The sequence below is a fragment of the Heterodontus francisci genome, chromosome 13 (genome assembly GCF_036365525.1).
Source record: "Heterodontus francisci isolate sHetFra1 chromosome 13, sHetFra1.hap1, whole genome shotgun sequence".
Taxonomy (NCBI): Eukaryota; Metazoa; Chordata; class Chondrichthyes; order Heterodontiformes; family Heterodontidae; genus Heterodontus; species Heterodontus francisci.
The window spans coordinates 103,097,600-103,117,138 of record NC_090383.1 but is presented as its reverse complement, the minus strand read 5'-3'; the positions used below and the strand labels follow the sequence as shown (position 1 = coordinate 103,117,138).

General features: G+C 42.7%; 1 protein-coding gene across 1 annotated transcript in view; it reads left to right on the top strand.

Moving 5' to 3' along the window:
• The window catches only part of ryr2a (ryanodine receptor 2a (cardiac)), a 707,940-nt gene that overhangs the window by 221,593 nt on the left and 466,808 nt on the right, over nucleotides 1-19,539 (top strand). Inside the window, exon 3 of the mRNA XM_068045285.1 lies at nucleotides 3,468-3,572. Coding sequence (XP_067901386.1) covers nucleotides 3,468-3,572 — 105 coding nt within the window. The remainder of the gene's footprint in view (nucleotides 1-3,467; nucleotides 3,573-19,539) is intronic.

Genomic DNA, 19,539 nt, shown 5'->3' with positions numbered 1-19,539 from the left:
GCTGGAGTAAATCCTTAGTTACTACAATTAAACTAAGTGCCCAGCTAACTTCAAGTGTCCTATCCTCGAATAATATGGTACTTCCTGAGGACTTGGTGAGATATTATAGTACACTACTGAGTCTTGTACCAGTCGTGTGTTACACTGTAGATGGTGCCTGAAGATTTTAATGGTAATAGTGCATCAGTGAATAAGGTCAAATCAGGGAAAAATGGTTAAAAGTTAAAATTAATGGTGCTTTATCTGAATGCACAAAAATTTCACAGCAAAATAGATGAATTAATGGCCCAAATAAAGATAAGTGTGTTTGATCGAATAGCCAATACAGACATGTAGTTACATGGTGACCAAAGTTGGGAACTAAATATCCCAGGGTAATGGACGTTCCACAAAGGCAGACAAAATGAAAAAGAAGCGGCGGGGATGTAACCCTGACAATAAAGGATGACATAAGGACAGTAGTGAGGAAGAATCTTGGCTCTGAAGAACAGGAAGTAGAATCAGTATGGGTAGAGAGAAGAAAAAACACTGGTGGAGTAGTTTATAGGCCCCCCTAACATTAACTATACTGTTGGAAGAGCATTAATCAAGAAATAAGAGGAACTTGTAACAAAGGCAATGCAATAATTGTGGGGGTCTTTAATCTTCATATACACTGGATAAATCAAATTGGCAAAAGTAGTTTGGAAGATGTATTCATGAAATGTATTTGAGACAGTTTCCTAGCATAATACATCATGGAACCAACCAGTGAAGAGGTTTATTTTAGACCTTGTCTTATGTGATGAGACAGGGTTAATTAGTAATCTCATAGTAAGGGATCATGTGGGGAAGAGTGATCATAATATGATTGAAATTCACATTGAATGTAAGCTCAAAACAAAAGTTTTAAAATTAAACAAAACCAATTACATAAGCAATATTCCAATGTGGACGGAGACCATAAATTAAAATTTTATTGGGACACCGAAATGAATAATTTGAGTGCCAAATAATCATAAGGGAGGAGTAGGAGTGATGAGATAAATCCAGCAGTGGGTAGGTTGTTCCAAGCATTTATCTGCTGTTATGACCCTGTAGTTTTTTTCTGGGAAGAATGCGGTATGCCTTTAAGGCTGGAAAGGGAGCCATACTGCTTTAAGGCAGCAAGCTCCAAAGCCTGAGTTAAAGAATGCATTCTTGTTGCCTGGAATACAGCCATTCAGGACCAGAGATCGAGAGATAGATTGTTACAATTTAATTTTGAACAGACTTATAGTGGAAACAGTCTGTTCTAACTCTGAAAAACATACAGTCAGCTGTGTGTTAGCACCTGAAAGGAGAGCTCTCAAACCATTTAAACGGAAGGAAGAGAATTTAGTCTGTTTATTTATTATTCTCTCTCAAAATTTAAAAAAGTCAAGCCAAAACAGAGATCTCTGACAATTTAAACTGAAGGAAGGGAAGTTAGAGTGTGACAACCCTTTAGCCCTCAAAAATTCTAATGCCAAATTGATTCATTTAAAAAAGTATTTTCAAGTTGTTAATTGTTGAAATTCATTGCTGGAAAAGGAGCAGCTATTTCTACTTCTGAATTAGACGATGGACTGTTCTACTGTTGAAGAACTTTTTTCCCCCCATCGGACGGCTGTGAGGACTTCAAGCAACCTTGGTCTGTTCCACATCTGACAGGAGCGTAAATCTGCAAGGACTCTAATTTTTTCTATTTTAAATGTTGTTTATATCTTTGTAGTGTTTAAGAATTTCGTTTTTCCAATTAAACAGTTAATTTGTTGACTTAAAGACACCTGGTTTGGTTAGCCTCATTCGGGGGTTAATTGATGGTACAATTTGGCTGGGTCTTTAATTTGCAAAGTTTAAAAATGATATGTTAGGCGATCTGTGGAGGGACGGGATTGAATTAACAGTGCGTTTCTATTAACAGTGCGTTTCTCCCACCACAATCAGAATCGTATATTTTGATGGGGGGCTTTGACTGGAGCAGTCGATCGTAACACTGCCCATCTGAGAAATAGTAAATGTGTGTAGGTTGCAAAAGACCTGTACTGTAATAGCTGAAGATATTATCAGAACATCATGAATCGGTTTTGGTCATGTAGCACATTCTGTCTTGTGTATCATTCAATATGCAACATATCAGCAGAGGTTGAATCAAACCAGTGAACTGTTAGATGTAAACAACAGGACTCTATTTACTGTTGCAAATTTGGAGCAGACAGGATGCATCATGAAGTGAAGTTCTATACAGTGTAGCTAGACTGTGTAACTGACTGCTCAGTATTGGATACTGTGTGTAACCCTTAGTAAGTCTAGAAACCATTGGATGCAGTTCATGTGTAAGTAAAGCAACTACCCTCATCAGTACAGTGCTGAACCTAGACTTGGTCAGTTACTATACAAACTCCAGTCTCGCACATTCTGCTTGTTGAAATTTGTAAGTTGATCTACAGAGTCATAGATGATAAAGAAAATGCAGGATATTGTAGTAATGATTGGGGTGTTACTCCATTTATTTATTTCACGTGCTTTTTTTAAGCATGGATAAGAATAATTAGTTTTCATCCTTCTTAGAAACATAGGAACAGGAGTAGGCCATTCAGACCTTCAGCCTGTGTGCCATTCAATTAGATCATAGGTAATCAGTATCTCTACTCCTGTATCTTTATCTAACAAAAATCTATTGTTTTTAGTTTTGAATATTTCAATTGAACCAGCATCCACACCATTTTGAAGGAGAGAGTTTCACGTTTACATTACTGTTTGTGTGAAAAAGTGCTTTCTGCTCTCACATAAACTGACCCAGTTTCAATTTTATTTGTGCCCCTTGTTCTAGATTCACCCACCAGAAAAAATAGTTTTTCTGCATCTATCCTATTGAATCCCTTTATCATTTCAAACATCTCGCAACCTTCTAAACTCAAGGGAATAGAAACAATTTTATGCAACTTGCTCTCATATTTAACTCTTCAAGCCCTGGTATCATTTTGGAAAATCTACGTTCTATCCCCTGCAAGGCCAGTATATTCTTCCTGTGGTTTGGTTCCCAGCAGTCAGTGCAATACTTCAGATGGGTACTTACCAAAGCTGTGTACATCTGAAGCATCGCTTCCTCACTTATGTATTATAACCTTCTTGAGATAAGGGCCCACATTCCATTAGCTGTTTTAATTATTTTGTACTTGTGCAGTAGCTTTTAGTGATTTGTGCACATGGATACATAAATCCCTTTGCTCCCATCTTAATTCAAATTAATGCTTTATGTGATACTTGGAATGATGGTGTACCATTGCTCAAATCCCTGTATATCTAGCTGAAAAATTTTATATTTGCCAGTTGGCTTGGAGATACAGTTTGAAGAGGGAATGCAAAAAATGTTACATTGATCTTAGAAATAATGATTGAATACTATGTTTTTTTCTGATGAGAAACAGCTTTTTAAATATTACATCGTGTTTCTTTTATTGCAGAATGTCCCTCCAGATCTCTCAATCTGCACCTTTGTGCTGGAGCAATCCCTCTCTGTTCGGGCTCTACAAGAGATGTTGGCAAACAATGAGGAGAAAGCAGAAGGGGCAAGTAATCAAAATACCTTTGGTAACATTTAATTAACAGAAGATTTTCAATCACAAGGTTACTTGTTATCTTCTGACTACTGAATGTGTTTCTCAGTCAGCTACAGGCTATTTAATGGTATATGATAGCTGCTGTTTCGAGAGAAGTGGGAAAAGCTATAAAGAGGACCATTCTGTTAAATACAAGATGAGTTCCTTTTTGAAACTCTGGCATGTTTTCTGCTGCTGGTTCTTGGAGTATTAATATCCTTATTTTATTCCAAGTGATGTCCCATGTTTTCTGTTGGGAGCAAAGTTTCACCACATTGGTGTTGGTGTTATTGCTGGAGTTCTCAGCTAATCCTGAAGTACCCCGATCCTGCTGGTTTCACAGTTCTGAAATGGTTTACTGCCAATTTAACCATAATATGCAACACTGAGCAATGTTAAACTAGCTGCAACAACTTAATTCAAGGGCTGCTATGTTTCAGTTTTATTTCATGGATCTTGTGCACATGTAGATGTAGTCTGGGAGAGCAGAGAGGCTCCAAACATCACCAAAATCAGTCTTCAACTGGCCTAGCATGAGAGTGCTCGCAGGGTGAACGCTATGTCCTTGGCCACCCAGGTAATTCTAAGGCAAAAGCAAAATACTGCAGAGGCTGAAAATCTGAAATGAAAACAAAAATAAAACAATGCTGGAAACACTTAGCAGGTCAGCCAGCATCTGTAGAGAGAGAAACCAAGATATTCAGCAACTTGTGTAAAAATACAGATGCAACAATACACAGTTAAGCATTGACAGTCAAGCTATTCATACTTTAGCAGTGGTCATATTCTACATTTAATGGATAGATGCCTGATTGGGTGCCCGATCAGAAAACCCAGCCGAATATGTTTAATTCAAGCCAGAAGCAATAGGCTCCAGTGAAGAATTCATTGTATTTATGGGAAAACAGGACCAATTGGCATTAATTGCCATACCAGGCTTTGAATTAGCATTATTAAGCAGTGGGCATTTAAGGATTACCAGAATGTTAGTCCTAATTTTCTTTTTCATAGAGCAGAATACTTGGAAAAGTGCTAATACCACTAGTATTTCCTTCTGTGTTTCCTGCTCCTATAAATGACAGTTATTATGGACAATAGCAATGAAAATCACATCTGAGTACAAATAAACATTAATGCTATTACCTATTTTTAGGCATCAAGGAATCATAATTACATACTTCGCATGCTCAGTAACATCGTGCATCTCTGGGACATTCCAATTCTTCTTATTAAAATGGACAATGCTGTGCTTAATATCTAAAGCTTCCCTTCTCGACAGCTGCTATTTGATTTTTTTCTGCATCGTGCTTTGCACACTTGACAGACTTTGCTTTCGCTCATTACAGAGCTATGCTTGATTTTGTAACCAGTAATAACAGTTCACCATATGACACACATATTCACGGTTACATCTGGTCAGATTTTGAGATATCACCTGAACTAAACCAACTTGATTCACTTAAGATTTCTGGCCTAGTTTTACAGCACTAATAATATTTTAACCTTAGTAGGTTTAATATTATTATACAAATACATTCATATCAGATTATGCAGTCTGCTATTTGGACTCATTGATTCATTTATTTTGAAGTAATAGGTGATAATCTATGATATGTCACAACGTGTAACTTCCAGGTTTTATCTTCTAAGATTACTAGTTCAGAAATTATCATTCAGTATTGGTAGATGAATATTTAACATTCATATCTGTTCAGTTAGTTCTACACCGGCGTTTAATTCTTTAAAACAGTTAGATGCCTCTGCTAAAATAATGAACAGAGGAATGTCTTGACAAGTTCATTATGTCTTCAGCTGCAAGCTGTTGCTAACATTAATTTTCAGGCTATTACTTTACAGTAAGAAATTTATGATGAAGCAGTACTGATGAGTACGACAGTGTTTCTGATCTGTATTGCTCACATTTTCAACTTAGGACCATTCACTTCTAAGTACTTAGTCTCCACTGTGGCTCAGTAGGTAGCATACTTGTCTTTAACCTAGAATGTTGTGGGTTCAAGTTCCAGCCCAAAGATTTGAGCATAAAAATCTAGGTTGACATTTTTGTGCAGTATTGATAGAGAGCTGCACTGTTGGAAGTGTCATCTTTTGGATGAGATGTTAAACCAAGACCTCTTCTTGTAGACATAAAATAATTTTATTGAAAGGAGAGCATGTGAGTTCTCCCTGGTGTCCTGTCCAATATTTATCCATCAACCAACATCACTAAAACAGATTATCGGGTCATGTATTACATTGTTGTTTGTGGAACTTTGCTGTGTGCAAATTAGCTGCTGTGTTACTAACATTATAACAGTGGCTACACTTTAACTGTACTTAATTGGCTGTAAGGCACTTTGGGATGTTCTGACGTGGGAAAGGCGTTATATAAATCCAAGTTCTTTCTTACTTCTGTTCTTTCAAGGCAAAGGTGCATGCAAGAAATGATATGACATTTTGTGGGTATTTTCTTTAATTAGAAAATAACAAATTCTTAAACATTTTTTAATGCCTTTGGTACACTTTCTGTGCTAGTCTTCTGGCTAAATGGATACCTGGTGATCTAGGTAGGGAAGCACATTCTATTCCATTTCAGCCTATTTATGAATTAATGTGAAGTGGTTCATTCGAGTTCAGTTTAAATCTCACTGGTAATTTGCTCTAGTCAAATCTCGTCAGCATAAACCTGATTCATACATAGAATTCCAGATTACAAAGCCATTCTTAATTTACTCCTAAAGTTCCGAAGAAGGGTCACTGGCCCGAAACGTTAACTCTGCTTCTCTTTCCACAGATGCTGCCAGACCTGCTGAGTGGTTCCAGCATTTCTTGTTTTTATTTCAGATTTCCAGCATATGCAGTATTTTGCTTTTATTTTAGTGTTTAATTCACTGCCACTTCTCTTCCAGGAATGCGTACCTTGAAGAAGTTCTGCTCTTCTCTCCGATGGGATTTTCGTTTGTCTCTTTTACCTTGTTCACCTTCATTGCTTTCTATTTCCCTCCTGGTGTTTGATAAAGTGTCTACCAAAACTCGTTTTCACAGCCATATCTCCTTCCTCAGTGACTGTCTCCGGCTCCGACTTATGCCACGTGGATTCCAACTACAGTTTCACCCATCATGTTTTGAATCCACCTAGGACTACAGGTATCTTTGAGAAATACAACATTCCACAGACTGCTACTCTCGCTGCATCCTGAGATCCACATTCAGTGCTATGCGCCGCCACATGCACACACTGAACCTCTCTCTCCAACAGCACCGCCTCACCTTATCTCAAAGCTGTTCTACTCCGCAGTTTCATTTCATCCTTCGTCTCATCCGACAAGGGATCCGAAGTAGGGTCACTGACCCGAAACGTTAACTCTGCTTCTCTTTCCACAGATGCTGCCAGACCTGCTGAGTGGTTCCAGCATTTCTTGTTTTTATTTCTTAATTTACTCCTGTTGAGTAGAACACTTAATTGATGCACAATGTTTAAGTAAAAATCACTGATCAAAACATAAAATATTCAATTGTTCAGGTTTTAATGCCCTGAATACAAATTAGAGTTGTTCCACTGTTCAAATACACCTAAATACTTTGTTTACGTAACGTTACACTATTTTATCTGAAGGTTAGAGAAATTCTGATGAAAGCATAGCATTCTTTGCCAAACCGCATCTATCAGGGATTACACTCCAAACGACAGAAATGTGCCAACAATTTATTTGTGCCTTATGGGTTGGCTTTGAGTTGGCAATAGAGTAATTGATTGATGCATAAGTGACATGATTAGCTGTTTCCAATTGGCTGTGTTTTTTTTTCTGTGGTTGTTGGGCTATTGTGTAAATTAAGCAAGTGTAGCTTTGATTGTGCTTGTGCGAGATTCATCTTGAGCAGAGAGTGAGATCAGTGAAGTACAAAGAGCTCATTGTGTATGGAATTTAGTTTAGTTTAGTTTCGAGATACAGCACTGAAACAGGCCCTTTGGCCCACCGAGTCTGTGCCGACCATCAACCACCCGTTTATACTAATCCTACACTAATTCATATTCCTACCACATCCCCACCTGTCCCTATATTTCCCTACCACCTACCTATACTAGGGGCAATTTATAATGGCCAATTTACCTATCAACCTGCAAGTCTTTGGCATGTGGGAGGAAACCGGAGCACCCGGAGGAAACCCACAGAGACACAGGGAGAACTTGCAAACTCCACACAGGCAGTACCCAGAATTGAACCCGGGTCGCTGGAGCTGTGAGGCTGCAGTGCTAACCACTGCGCCACTGTGCGCCTCAGTGTGTAGCCTCAGTGAGAGTTCATTCAACCTTCGGGGGGAATGCTTGAATGCCTGCTTGATTATTACTCTCTTGATTTCGAAAGAATGAAAGTCAGGTGAGTTCTGTAAAGGGCGGCTGATTCGCTTCACCAGATTACTGCCCAAAATGATGAAGATGAAAATCTGCCCCATTGTGTCCAGCTTTGTTTGCCCTACTTTAGGAGGGATGCCCAGGCCATGGAGGCAGTGCAGAGGGGATTCTCTAAGATGGTCCCAGGGAAACAGGCTTTCGTGATGAAAGGAGGTTGGAGATATTGGAGCTCGTTCACTAGAACCAGAGAAAATTATGAGAGGTAAGGTAAATGGGAAAAAAACATTTCATATAGTGGCCAGAATTTTACAACTCCCAAAGAGCGGGAAGGTGGCGGGGCGGGGGTGGGGTATAAGAGGGGGTGTTAAATGGAGTGGGAGGCTTGGGGAGCCCTTCCCAACCCGCTCCTGTCTCCGCCACCACTTCATGCAGGATGGCAGCGGCAAAATATGACCCGCCCGCCCCAGGCCAATTAAGGCCCTTAAGTGGCCACTCAACTGGTGGGTGGGTGTGGGGCCCTCATGATCAGGCACCCTGTGCCTGGAGGAGGGCCGCTCCTGCTGTCCCAACCACTAACAACGCTTAACATGCACCCCCCCACCCCGTCCCCCAATCGACCACCCTTGCCTCACCAAGGACCGACCGATCACCCCAGCGAGGCAACAAAAACTTACCTTGGTTCCGGGGCTCACTGAAATCTTCGTCTTGAAGCTGGGCTGCAGTCCCAGCAGTCACCACTGCTCCCGCTGATTGGCCGGCAGCTCTATTAGTCGGGACTAGAAGGCATACGGCATGCTTTGTGGTCAAGAAGGCATACGGCATGCTTTCCTTCATTGGACGGGGTATTGAGTACAAGAGTTGGCAGGTCATGTTACAGTTGTATAAGACTTTGGTTCGGCCACATTTGGAATACTGCGTGCAGTTCTGTTCGCCACATTACCAAAAGGATGTAGATGCTTTGGAGAGGGTGCAGAGGAGGTTCACCAGGATGTTGCCTGGTATGGAGGGCGCTAGCTGTGAAGAGAGGTTGAGTAGATTAGGATTATTTTCATTAGAAAGACGGAGGTTGAGGGGGGCCCTGATTGAGGTGTACAAAATCATGAGAGGTATAGACAGGGTGGATAGCAAGAAACGTTTTCCCAGAGTGGGGGATTCAATTACGAGGGGTCACGAGTTCAAAGTGAGAGGGGAAAAGTTTAGGGGGGATATGCGTGGAAAGTTCTTTACGCAGAGGGTGGTGGGTGCCTGGAACGCGTTGCCAGCGGAGGTGGTAGACGTGGGCACGATAGCGTCTTTTAAGATGTATCTAGACAGATACATGAATGGGCAGGAAGCAAAGAGATACAGACCCTTAGAAAATAGGCGACATGTTTAGCTAGAGGATCTGGATCGGCGCAGGCTTGGAGGGCCGAAGGGCCTGTTCCTGTGCTGTAATTTTCTTTGTTCTTTGACTTACTGCCTCAAGCGGGTGGCAGTCCCGCTTCAGAACAACTAAAGGCCGGGGACCCGCAAAATGTGGGTCGGATCACCAGGCTAGGTGGAAGCGGGTTCACCACCGACTGAAAAGTCGGTGGATGGCTCCCCTCCGCCAAGGGTAAAATCCCGGCCAGTAAGTGGGGATGTTCACTGATGTTTGCACAAAGTTCAGTACCATTTGTGACACCTCACATACTGAAGGAGTCTGTGTAGAAATGCAACAAGACTGGGACAATATCCAGGCTTGGGCTGATAAGTGGCAAGTAATACTCACGCCACATAAGTGCCAGGCAATGACCATCTCCAACAAGAAAGAATCTCACCATCTACCCTTGAATCCTCCACTATCAACATTCTGGGGGTTACCATTGACCAGAAACTGAGCTAGAGTAGCCATATAAATACCATGGCTACAAGAGCAGGTCAGAGGCTAGGAATCTTGTGGCAAGTAACTCACCTCCTGACTCCCCAAAGCCTGTCCACCATCTACAAGGCACAAGTCCGGAGTGTGATGAAATACTCTCCACTTGCCTGGATGGGTGCAGCTCCAACAACACTCAAGAAGCTCGACACCATCCAGGACAAAGCAGCCCGCTTGATTGGCACCCCATCCACAAACATTCATTCCCTCCACCACCAATGCACAGTGGCAGCTGTGTGTACCATCTACAAGATGCATTGCAGCAATGCATCAAGGTTCCTTAGACAGCACCTTCCAAACCTAAGACCTCTACCACCTAGAAGGACAAGGGCAGCAAATGGTTGGGGACACCACCACCTGCAAGTTCCCCTCCAAATCACACACCTTCCTGACTTGGAACTATATCGCCATTCCTTCACTGTTGCTGGGTCAAAATCCTGGAACTCCCTTCCTAATATCACTGTGGGTGTACCTGCCCCTCATGGACTGCAGCAGTCCAACGAAGGAAGCTCACCACCTTCTCAATGGCAATTAGGGATGGGCAATAAATGCTGGTGTAGCCAGGGACACCCACATCCCATGAATGAATAAAAAAAAGTCAGTTGTAACTAGAGGGCATAAGTTTATGATTGTAACCAAAAGAAAGATGGGAGAGGTTCAGAGTCCTTTTGGTATAGAGAGGATTGCTAGGAAACAGAATCTGCAATAGCTTCTACAGTTAGATGGATAAATATTTGAATTTAAATGGTATGAGGTAAGAATCTGGAGAATGGGACTAATTCTTTCAAATATCCAGCAGAGGTCCCATTCATGAAATGCCTGCTGGATATAAAGTTTATCTCATTCACAAACTAATTGTGTATTTAAAATAGGGTCTGGTTTCATATTGGTTATGATATGGATCCTGAGATCAGGACTAGTCAGCCAGAGAACATAAATTCAAATCCCACCAAGATGGTTTGAGAATTTGAAATCCTACATTACCATAGACGACACTTCAAAAGCACTTAATTGGTTGTAAAGTGCTTTGGATGTTCTGAGGTCATGAAAGGAGCAATATAAAGGTCAGTTTCTCTAGTTAAGTAAATAAATCTGGAAATAAAAGGATGGTGTTACACCAGTGTGTTTTGTTGAACGATAATTTCCTTTTGTCCACTGATTTGAGATGTGAATTTGTATTTTTTCTTGAAGAAATTTAAAAAGCATTTAAAACAGGATGACTGCTGGCAGCTTAAGATGATTACCCAGTTTGCTACATTGTATTCAACATTGCTAAGAACTGAGAGGAGGGAGACCAAACGTCTGTGCATTTCCCAGCAATTAGCAAGACGCAGGAAGTTTAAAGGAACTATCTGTTCTTTTCAGCAAGCAGAGAAATACTGCTAACTGCTATGTTTGAATCACTGAGTGACTGTCATGTGACAAGCCCCACCCCATCTCTGGTTTTAAGATGTTGTTTCCTCTGCAGCAGAGGAGAAGCAACTGGACTCTGACATGAGCAGACCCTAAGTGGGGGTCCCTCTCTCTCTCCATTCCAGCTTGAAAGATTTCAAATGCTGCATGTTAACTGACCACCTTTGCATACTCTGGCTACAATCCGAAACCCCGTTGGAGGAAATCATCCACATCACTGTCTCCAAGAGACTCACCGAACCAGTCATTTTCCTCTTCAATCTAAAAGCCTCAGGTCCACTGAATTCAGCTCGAAGCCAGCCGAATCACCGAACTCCACAGACTGTATACCTTTTTTATGGACTCGAACTCAATTAATCTACCTTTCCCCACTCTGTAATCTATTTGTGTGTGTGTAAACCTCCAATGTGTGTGTGACAGTGAAAGTTGCCATGCTGTTTATTATTTCATTAGTTCAGTTTAGGTACAATAAAGTTAACCTTTCTTTGTTAACTGAAGAAAACCTGTCTGATTGGTTCTTGCTATGATCATAGCAAGTAAGTAATCAAACACCTACTGAATTGGCCAGTACATCCACTTTAAGAAAGAATTAAATCTGTTGTGGTCTAACAAGGAGAGGGAAAAGAAGGAAGCCCTTCAATCCCTCCTTACTTGAGTGTAACAATGGTATTAGTAAAGTGGCCTCGAAGCTGTAGGATTGTTGTAAAAACATAACTGCTTTGCTAATGTTTTTTCGGGAAGGAAACTTGCTGTCCGTACCTGGTCTGGCCTATATGAGACTCCAGTGTCACACCAATGTGGTTGACTCTTAACTGCCCTCTGAAGTAGCCTAGCAAGCCACTTGGTTGTATTAAACTGCTAAAATTACCTCAATATTTACAGGGTTGTGAGGAGGATGTGGGGGCTGACATTTGGCGGCCAGCAAACCCATAAATATGGCACTGTGGAGGTCCCACTGAATTTAACGGCAGGACCTCATTTGAATATTTTTCTCAGTTTCCAGTCTGGCAGCTGGGTGCGAAGGCCTGTGGTAGAAGGCCAGAGGCGGGGATCGGAGAGGAGGAGTCAGGGTGATCTCGAGTCAGCATCGGATCAGGATGGGGTGGGGAGCAGATTGCAACAGGTAAGGTTGGGGGTTAGCACTCCTGTTCCTTCTGGCCCACAAGCGACACAGAAAAGCACTTATTATTGGATCGGGCAGTTCTCACTTCCCTGAAACTGCCGGGATTCCTGAGTCCTGGGAGCCTGTAGCCACTAAATCCATGTGGCTTCTAAAATCTGAGGCACACTGTCTGATTAAAATATTATGATTATTGGCCTGCCTTTTAAGAGCAGGTTAAATGCCCAACTCTCAACCTGTTCCAGTTAAACCAGAAGTGAGTGCATCCGTGACAGATTGGCATCAGGTTTCCCATTTTTAAGAATTTAACCCCCACCCCACCCATTTTGCATCTGACTTGGTGGTTAAACTTCTCCTCAGAAATAAGAAGAACAAAACGGACCATGAAGAAAGCTCACACAGCCCAGTCAACCCTCCTCAAAAGCATCTGGGGACTTATACCAAAGTTAGGAGAACAGTCCCACAGACTAGTCAAGCAATAGCCTGACATATTTGTATTCACAGTATCATACCAAAGTCCCAAACTCCTCCATCAACATCCCTGGGTACGTCCTGATGCACTAGCAGGACAGACCCACCGGAGGTGGGGGAACAGTGGGATACAGTCGGGTGGGAGTAACCCTAGGAGTCCACAATTTTGACTGTACATAAACACTAACCTCCTTCCTAGCATTTACCTCACTCCTTCATCACCATCAAGCCAGGTGACCAACCCTGGTTCAATGAGGAGAGTAAAGGAGCATGCTGAGAACACCACCAGGCATATCGGAAAATGAGGTGCCAACCTGATGAAGCAAAACAGAGGACTACATACATGTTGCACAGATCAGGTCAAAGTTTTGCAGTCCTGACACATTCGGTTGTTAATGGTATTTGTTAATTAATAGATGGAAATTAATGGACAGTTAAGCATCTAACAGGAGGAGGAGTTTCCATGAACATTCCCATCACAATGTTGATGGAACCCAGCATCTGAGTGCAAAAGACAAGGCTGAACCATTTGCAGAGCGAGTTCTTTGACATTCAGCGGCAGTACTATTGCCGAATTCCCCCATCATCAACATTCTGCAGGATTCCATTGAACAAAAACTCAACTGGGCTGGCCGTGGCTACTAGATCAGGTCCGAGCCTGCATGTTCTGCAGACAGTGACTCACCTTATGTCTCCCCAGACCCTCTCCACAACCTACAAGACACAAATTAGGAGTGTGATGGAAGACTGTCCACTTGTGTGGATGAGTGCAGCTGTAACAACAGTCAAGAAGGTAAGCACCATCCAGGACAAAGCAGTCCACATTTTTCGCATCCCATCCACCACCATAAACATTCACTGCCTCCAGCACTGATGCAGCATGACTGCAGTGTGCATGATCTACAGGATGCCAAGTTTCCAAAGCCTCTTTGACAGCACCTCCCAATCCCGCAACCTCCACCATTTAGATGAGCAAGGGCAGCAGGAGCAATGTGAAAACCACTACCTGTAAGTCCTCCTCTGAATAATACTCCACCCTGACTTGGACATCATTCCTTCATCATCACTGGGTCAAAATCTTAACACCCCCTACCTTACAGCATTGTGGGAGTACCTTTACTACCTTGACTGCAGTGGCTCAAGAAGAAGGTGCATCACTACCTCCTGAAAGGCAACTTGGGATGAACAATAAATACCAGCCTTGCCAGCAATTCTCAAATCCTCAGAATGAATACATGCAAACAAATATTATTGGTAAATAATTCAAAAGCCTTTTGGAGTAACAGCAAGAAAAGTTGAGAGGTACATTAAAGAAAATGAATGACAAATGTATTCTAGACTCCCTTGGCTTTTTGACACATGCAGTGAACTTCTCATTCAGTCTAAGGCATTTGCTTTGGGTAGAGGGAGGGGTGAAATTTTAAATTTGAACAATTTGAAATGCAAAGGGTCTGAAAGGGAACCAGAAATTAAATTAATTCAAGCTATTATCCCTATGAAACCATTGTAATAATTTATAGTTAGTAAATTTATTACACACACACACAAATTATCATTCAAAGCCACATATATGCTGCAGTTTTCATTGTGTGAAACTGTTCACCATTGATTCAAAATTATGCAGTAAATATTGCAGCAGTGACTATGAGCTGGACATGGAGTCTGAGATGGGAGGGAGTGGGGGGCTGTTTTGTGGTTGGGAAACACAGACGTCTTAAATTTTTTTTCTGTCGGTTCCCTGCTCACAACTGGCCGAGTTGACAGGGAAACCTGGCTGTCTGTGGTTAAAAATAGAATCACAGTTGAAATCAAAGTACACAGCCTCATTAAAATATTTAAATAACTAACCTGCCTTCAGCAAGTAGATTGGTTGCCCGCCCTTTTTCAGGCCTTGATTAAAACTGGAAGTGGGCAGGTTCGAGGTGGGTTGGTTTAGAAATTTGATATTTCTAGCTTTTTAACCTCCCACTCGAATGAATCGCACCCATTTTCGGGGTTAAAATTCTCCCCCCATATACCTCAGAAGTATTTCATTGGCTGTGCAGCATTTTGGGACATTCTGAAAGGCGCTATGTGGATGCAAGTGCTTTCTTCCTTCTTTATCATGGTCATTTGTAGGCAACTCAGACCTGTGCAATGCCCTGGAGGTTTGTCCTGTGAAGCACAAATGACAAATCAATTTTCTTGTGGAGAAAGAGAATCTACAGTGGTAGTTCATTGGAAACCCAAGCACATTTACTATCTTCAGAGAGGAAAATTGTAAAGAATGGAAGCAGAAAGGAAACCAATATGTCTTTTTACTTGTAATTCCATTTCTAAAAATTATTTAAGACTGCTGCAATGTATTAGTATAGTGGGATGTCATTAAGTGACAATAACTATTTTTGTTAAGCTTTTTCATTAAAAATTAAGTTTAAAAATTAGAGCCAATCTGGAGAAATCTTACGCTCCAATCATACTGCATCTTTACACCAATGCTGATCAGATGGAATATTAAATACTAACGAGGAGTATGATACTACCCTGAGAAAGGGGACTCAAAACATTTTGATCTCTTACAGGCTACAGTTTAACAGTAATTATTCCTGACTAATTTTTCTAAACTTTAAAGATAAACCTCCTGAAAGGTGCTTGGCAGTTCTAGAAAACTCCAGCAGTTCTAGCAAACCCCCACAGTAACTCTGGTGAAGAGCTCCACTGGATGTTGCACACACTGGGTCCTGGCTGATACTGAAGTTTGCAGTGGCCTTGTTTGGGAGTGGGGACTCTGTCTGCAGTAAACAAGGCCACTGACATAAAAAGGGCAAGGTCAACGCTGTGGCTTACCTATGGTGGGTGTTCCCATGTCCTTAGCCCTAAAGGGCTAAGACTAGAGGCTTATGTGTCAAATGAGAAGAGGCGTACTGGCTTCCTGACAGGCCAAAGTGGGTCCTACATTGGAGTGGGGAGGAGGAGATGGGGTCAATTGTTTGGGGTGCGGGAGTGATGGGTGTGCAGGCTAAGACTCTCAAAGATGAGGAGCAGCCCCCCTTGGCTCGAGGATCAATAAGGCTTTTGTTACACGAGGACCTAACACCCACCATACCCTCAGCCTGGCCATAAGTGCTGCATTTTGTGGCAACATGGAAAATCCAGGGGCTGAAGATGTGTCCCCATAATGCAAGTACCCCTCAGCTGTTTGCACATAGGCTGACTTCGCACCAACCCTGCATTCTTGGGTCGGATACATAGTAGAAGTCACTGGCGGAGCGCAATCCCACTGTAATTCTGCCCCCCCACTCCACCAACTACTCCTGGCATAGCATTTGAAAAGATTGCAAATGGTTATCTGGACCACTCTTTCAATTTTTAATGTTAATATAAAGCATAGGTTTTTAAACTGGGATCAGCAGTGGGTCAGTAAGGTAGTACATTTCTTCCAAAATAAGCAGCGTAGAAACCTAAACATTTCCTGATATTGTTTATTTTTAGCATTTCTTACAGTAGGGAACATTTCGCTCAGATCTTCCGATTGAAGGAAAGCATTACCTGTCTTCCTGCACACTTTCCAGAAACACTTGCTGCAGGAGCTTAGTTCATTGTTCCAACAGAGGATGTTGCCAGGATCATGGCAAACATGGGGAAATTAGGTCCCAGGGTCCAAAGCCGATGAACCATGATATCAGGAGGGTCACGACCCCTTCCACTGCCCAAGCATCTACAGACCATTCTCTCCGCAACCTCTACACATCTGATGGCAACTGTGTGCCAATGGCTGAGTGCCCCTCTCAGCTGTGCTCCCTTTAATGGGCCCACCTAATTTCATGGTGCGGCCATGATTGGCTCCTCGCTGTGTTGCTGCCTCCATGGACCTGGCCTGTTCCAGAACCATTGCGCAATCTGTGCACCCCCACCAAATTTCAAACTGACCCTTAATGAGCTGACAGTAAGGTCGTTAACGAGGTTAATTGGCCTCATTTCCAAATTGGGCGGGTTGCCAGGACCCGCCTTTCCCGCCATGAGCAAAATTGACGACGGCAGCAACGGCGATTTAAAACTAATTTTTGCGCTGGCCCGCCTCTGCATTCACCCCTTCGGGACTTTCCTGCCCCAGAAGAAGGAAAGGAAAGTAAAAGCAATTGACCTCCAAGTGGAGACTGTAACATCTCACTGATATCTCTATTTGGGTGAGACGAATACATTGTACCGGCAATGTGTTCCATAGAAATAAAGGACTTTCCTCTCTTTAAGGATATAATCTGCCCATTTAATTCAACTAATGCATGAAATGCACACTTTAAGACTTGTATTTCATTTGTACTTAACAACTTGCATGGACAATTTGTTAATTTTGGGAAATGAATGGTAAACATGTGCTATATTGCATTTCTGGCATAACTAGACACAAATACATATTGTGCAGACTTACAGCCTTATGCCTGGAGCAATCTCTAGGGTGCTGTTGCATATTTTGCAGCATAGATTTTGATGTTCTATGCAGACTTCTTCAACAGAAACTTCAACTTTACAATATTCAGTCTTTTCTAACCACCGTACCACAATATTACAAATGTATCTTGACATGCAGATCCCATCTGCCAAGAATGAGGCATATTAATTTTGTCATATGTACATTGATTTTAAACTGTTGCTGGAGTGAAGAAATGACTTGTTTGAAGATCACCAGACACTGGGCTAGAAGGACATTTGCATACTAAGAGACGCTGCTTGTGGAGACAAAGGGCTATTCCTTGCTCAGATTAACCAAAATGGATTTTGATCACCAGACATTGAAGGTGTAAGGAAGTGCATTCCAGGCCCTGCTAAGATGATACCATCCACAGAGCCAGGACTGGTTAAACCAGCTGGTCACATGACTAACTGACTGGTCCAGTTTTTTGAACTAGCCACAGGACAGTTTGAATTCAGAAAGCAGTGTGCAACTGAGGCTGAAACAAGCAAGTCTCTCACCTGCCTGTCTCTCTATCGCTTTCTCCCAAGCCGCCGGACCCATGGAAGACACGTAAACCACAAGAGAGAAAAGACTCCTGCATCGGAACAAGCTGAAGCGTGAACTAGGCCCCAACGAATTGCAAGACTGACCGGCAACCAATGACTCCACATTGACCTTAAAGGACTGTAACTACCAGATATTGCTTCAAACTTTTCCCCTTTATTCCTTCTACGTTTTCTGTCTCTATCTGCATGTATGTTTATCGCATATGCATGCTAGCGTGGTTGCGTTGCATATTTATAGTCATTAACTGGATTAGAGTTTAAGATTAATAAATTTCTACCTTTCTAACTCTAAGGAAACCTGTTTGATTTCTTTGCCTTACAGTTGGAACAGTGAGGGGGAGCTAAAAACACAGTGGGCTGAATTTTATTGGATGGTGGCACCCTTTTAACTTGGCGGGGCACCCGCATTCGCCAGCCGCCGCCGAGCCCCTGCGACATTAATCGCGGGGGCTCATTAGAATCACGGTGCAGAGTCGCCCTCCCCATATTACGCGGGGTGAGGCAGGACATTCGGCGCGGTGAGAGAGTCTTTTACAACTGTGCAGCAGTTCTGGGGCCCTATTTTAAATGCTTCAGCACCTGCTTCCTGACAGCTGTCAAAGAAATACTTACCTGACTGCTGAAGAGTGGGGCTGCTGTCAATCTGGCAGCAAAGCAGAAAGTGCTGCAGAAATCCAGCAGGTCAGGCAGCATCGGTGGAGAGAGAAGCAGAGTTAACTTGTCCAAGTTCACAGACCTGAAAGTTAACTCTGCTTCTCTCTCCACAAATGCTGCCTGACCTGCTGAGTGCTCCCAGCACTTTCCGCTTTGCTGCCACATACTTACCTTGCTGTGTCCCAGTGTCCTGTGAAGTTGCGATCCTCTTCTCCCACTCAAGTATAACATTCCTTCTTGTAGGTGTGCCGCACCTGGGTGAATAATCTTAAATTTGCACATTCCAGGACGTAAGACTTAAATAGACCATAAAAGGTATAACAGAGAACACACTGACACAATTGGGAATGTACGGATGTCACAGCAATGTAAATACGTCTTTCACTCAATGTTCCTCACCAACATGTGTGTCCTTTTCTCTGTGTGAATAATGTGTGCCAGCATGTAGCGCCAATGTCACATCCCTTTGCACCATTGGCCCTTCAGGAGAGCCAACGTGTGCAATAACAGCATTGCCATGCCACCATTACTCATGAGCGTCTCCATGGACTCAGTGACACGGACATTGGCTCAGTCAGCTGCTGCCACTAATGGTTTACACAGGGATGTTGCAGATGTAGACTGGTGCACAGCAGGTGAGCGAGGATGATGTGTGGCTTGCAGAGCTCATGTCAGTTCCTATGGTGCAGAGAGTCTTTGTCCGATAAGCCACTTCCGTACGTCCCTACCTCACTGCTAGCCTTACGTGCAGAGCCTGGGTGCCATCTGCCCTCCCATGCCAGGCCTGGCCCCTGTTGGGTGCGTAGTTGTGCAGAGTAACAACGAAAGGAGCTGGCCTTTTCGGCACGTAGGACAGGTCATCACCCTATCCATCCAGGCATTGGAGGCGCTCTTTCAGCATGCAAATCCCCTGCTCAATGGTGGCTCTTGTAGCTCAGTGGCTGGCGTTGTATCTCTCCTCTGCAGCAGTGGTGGGGTTTCTCACTGGTGTCGGGAGCCATGTCTGCAAAGGATAGCCCTTATCTCCAAGAAG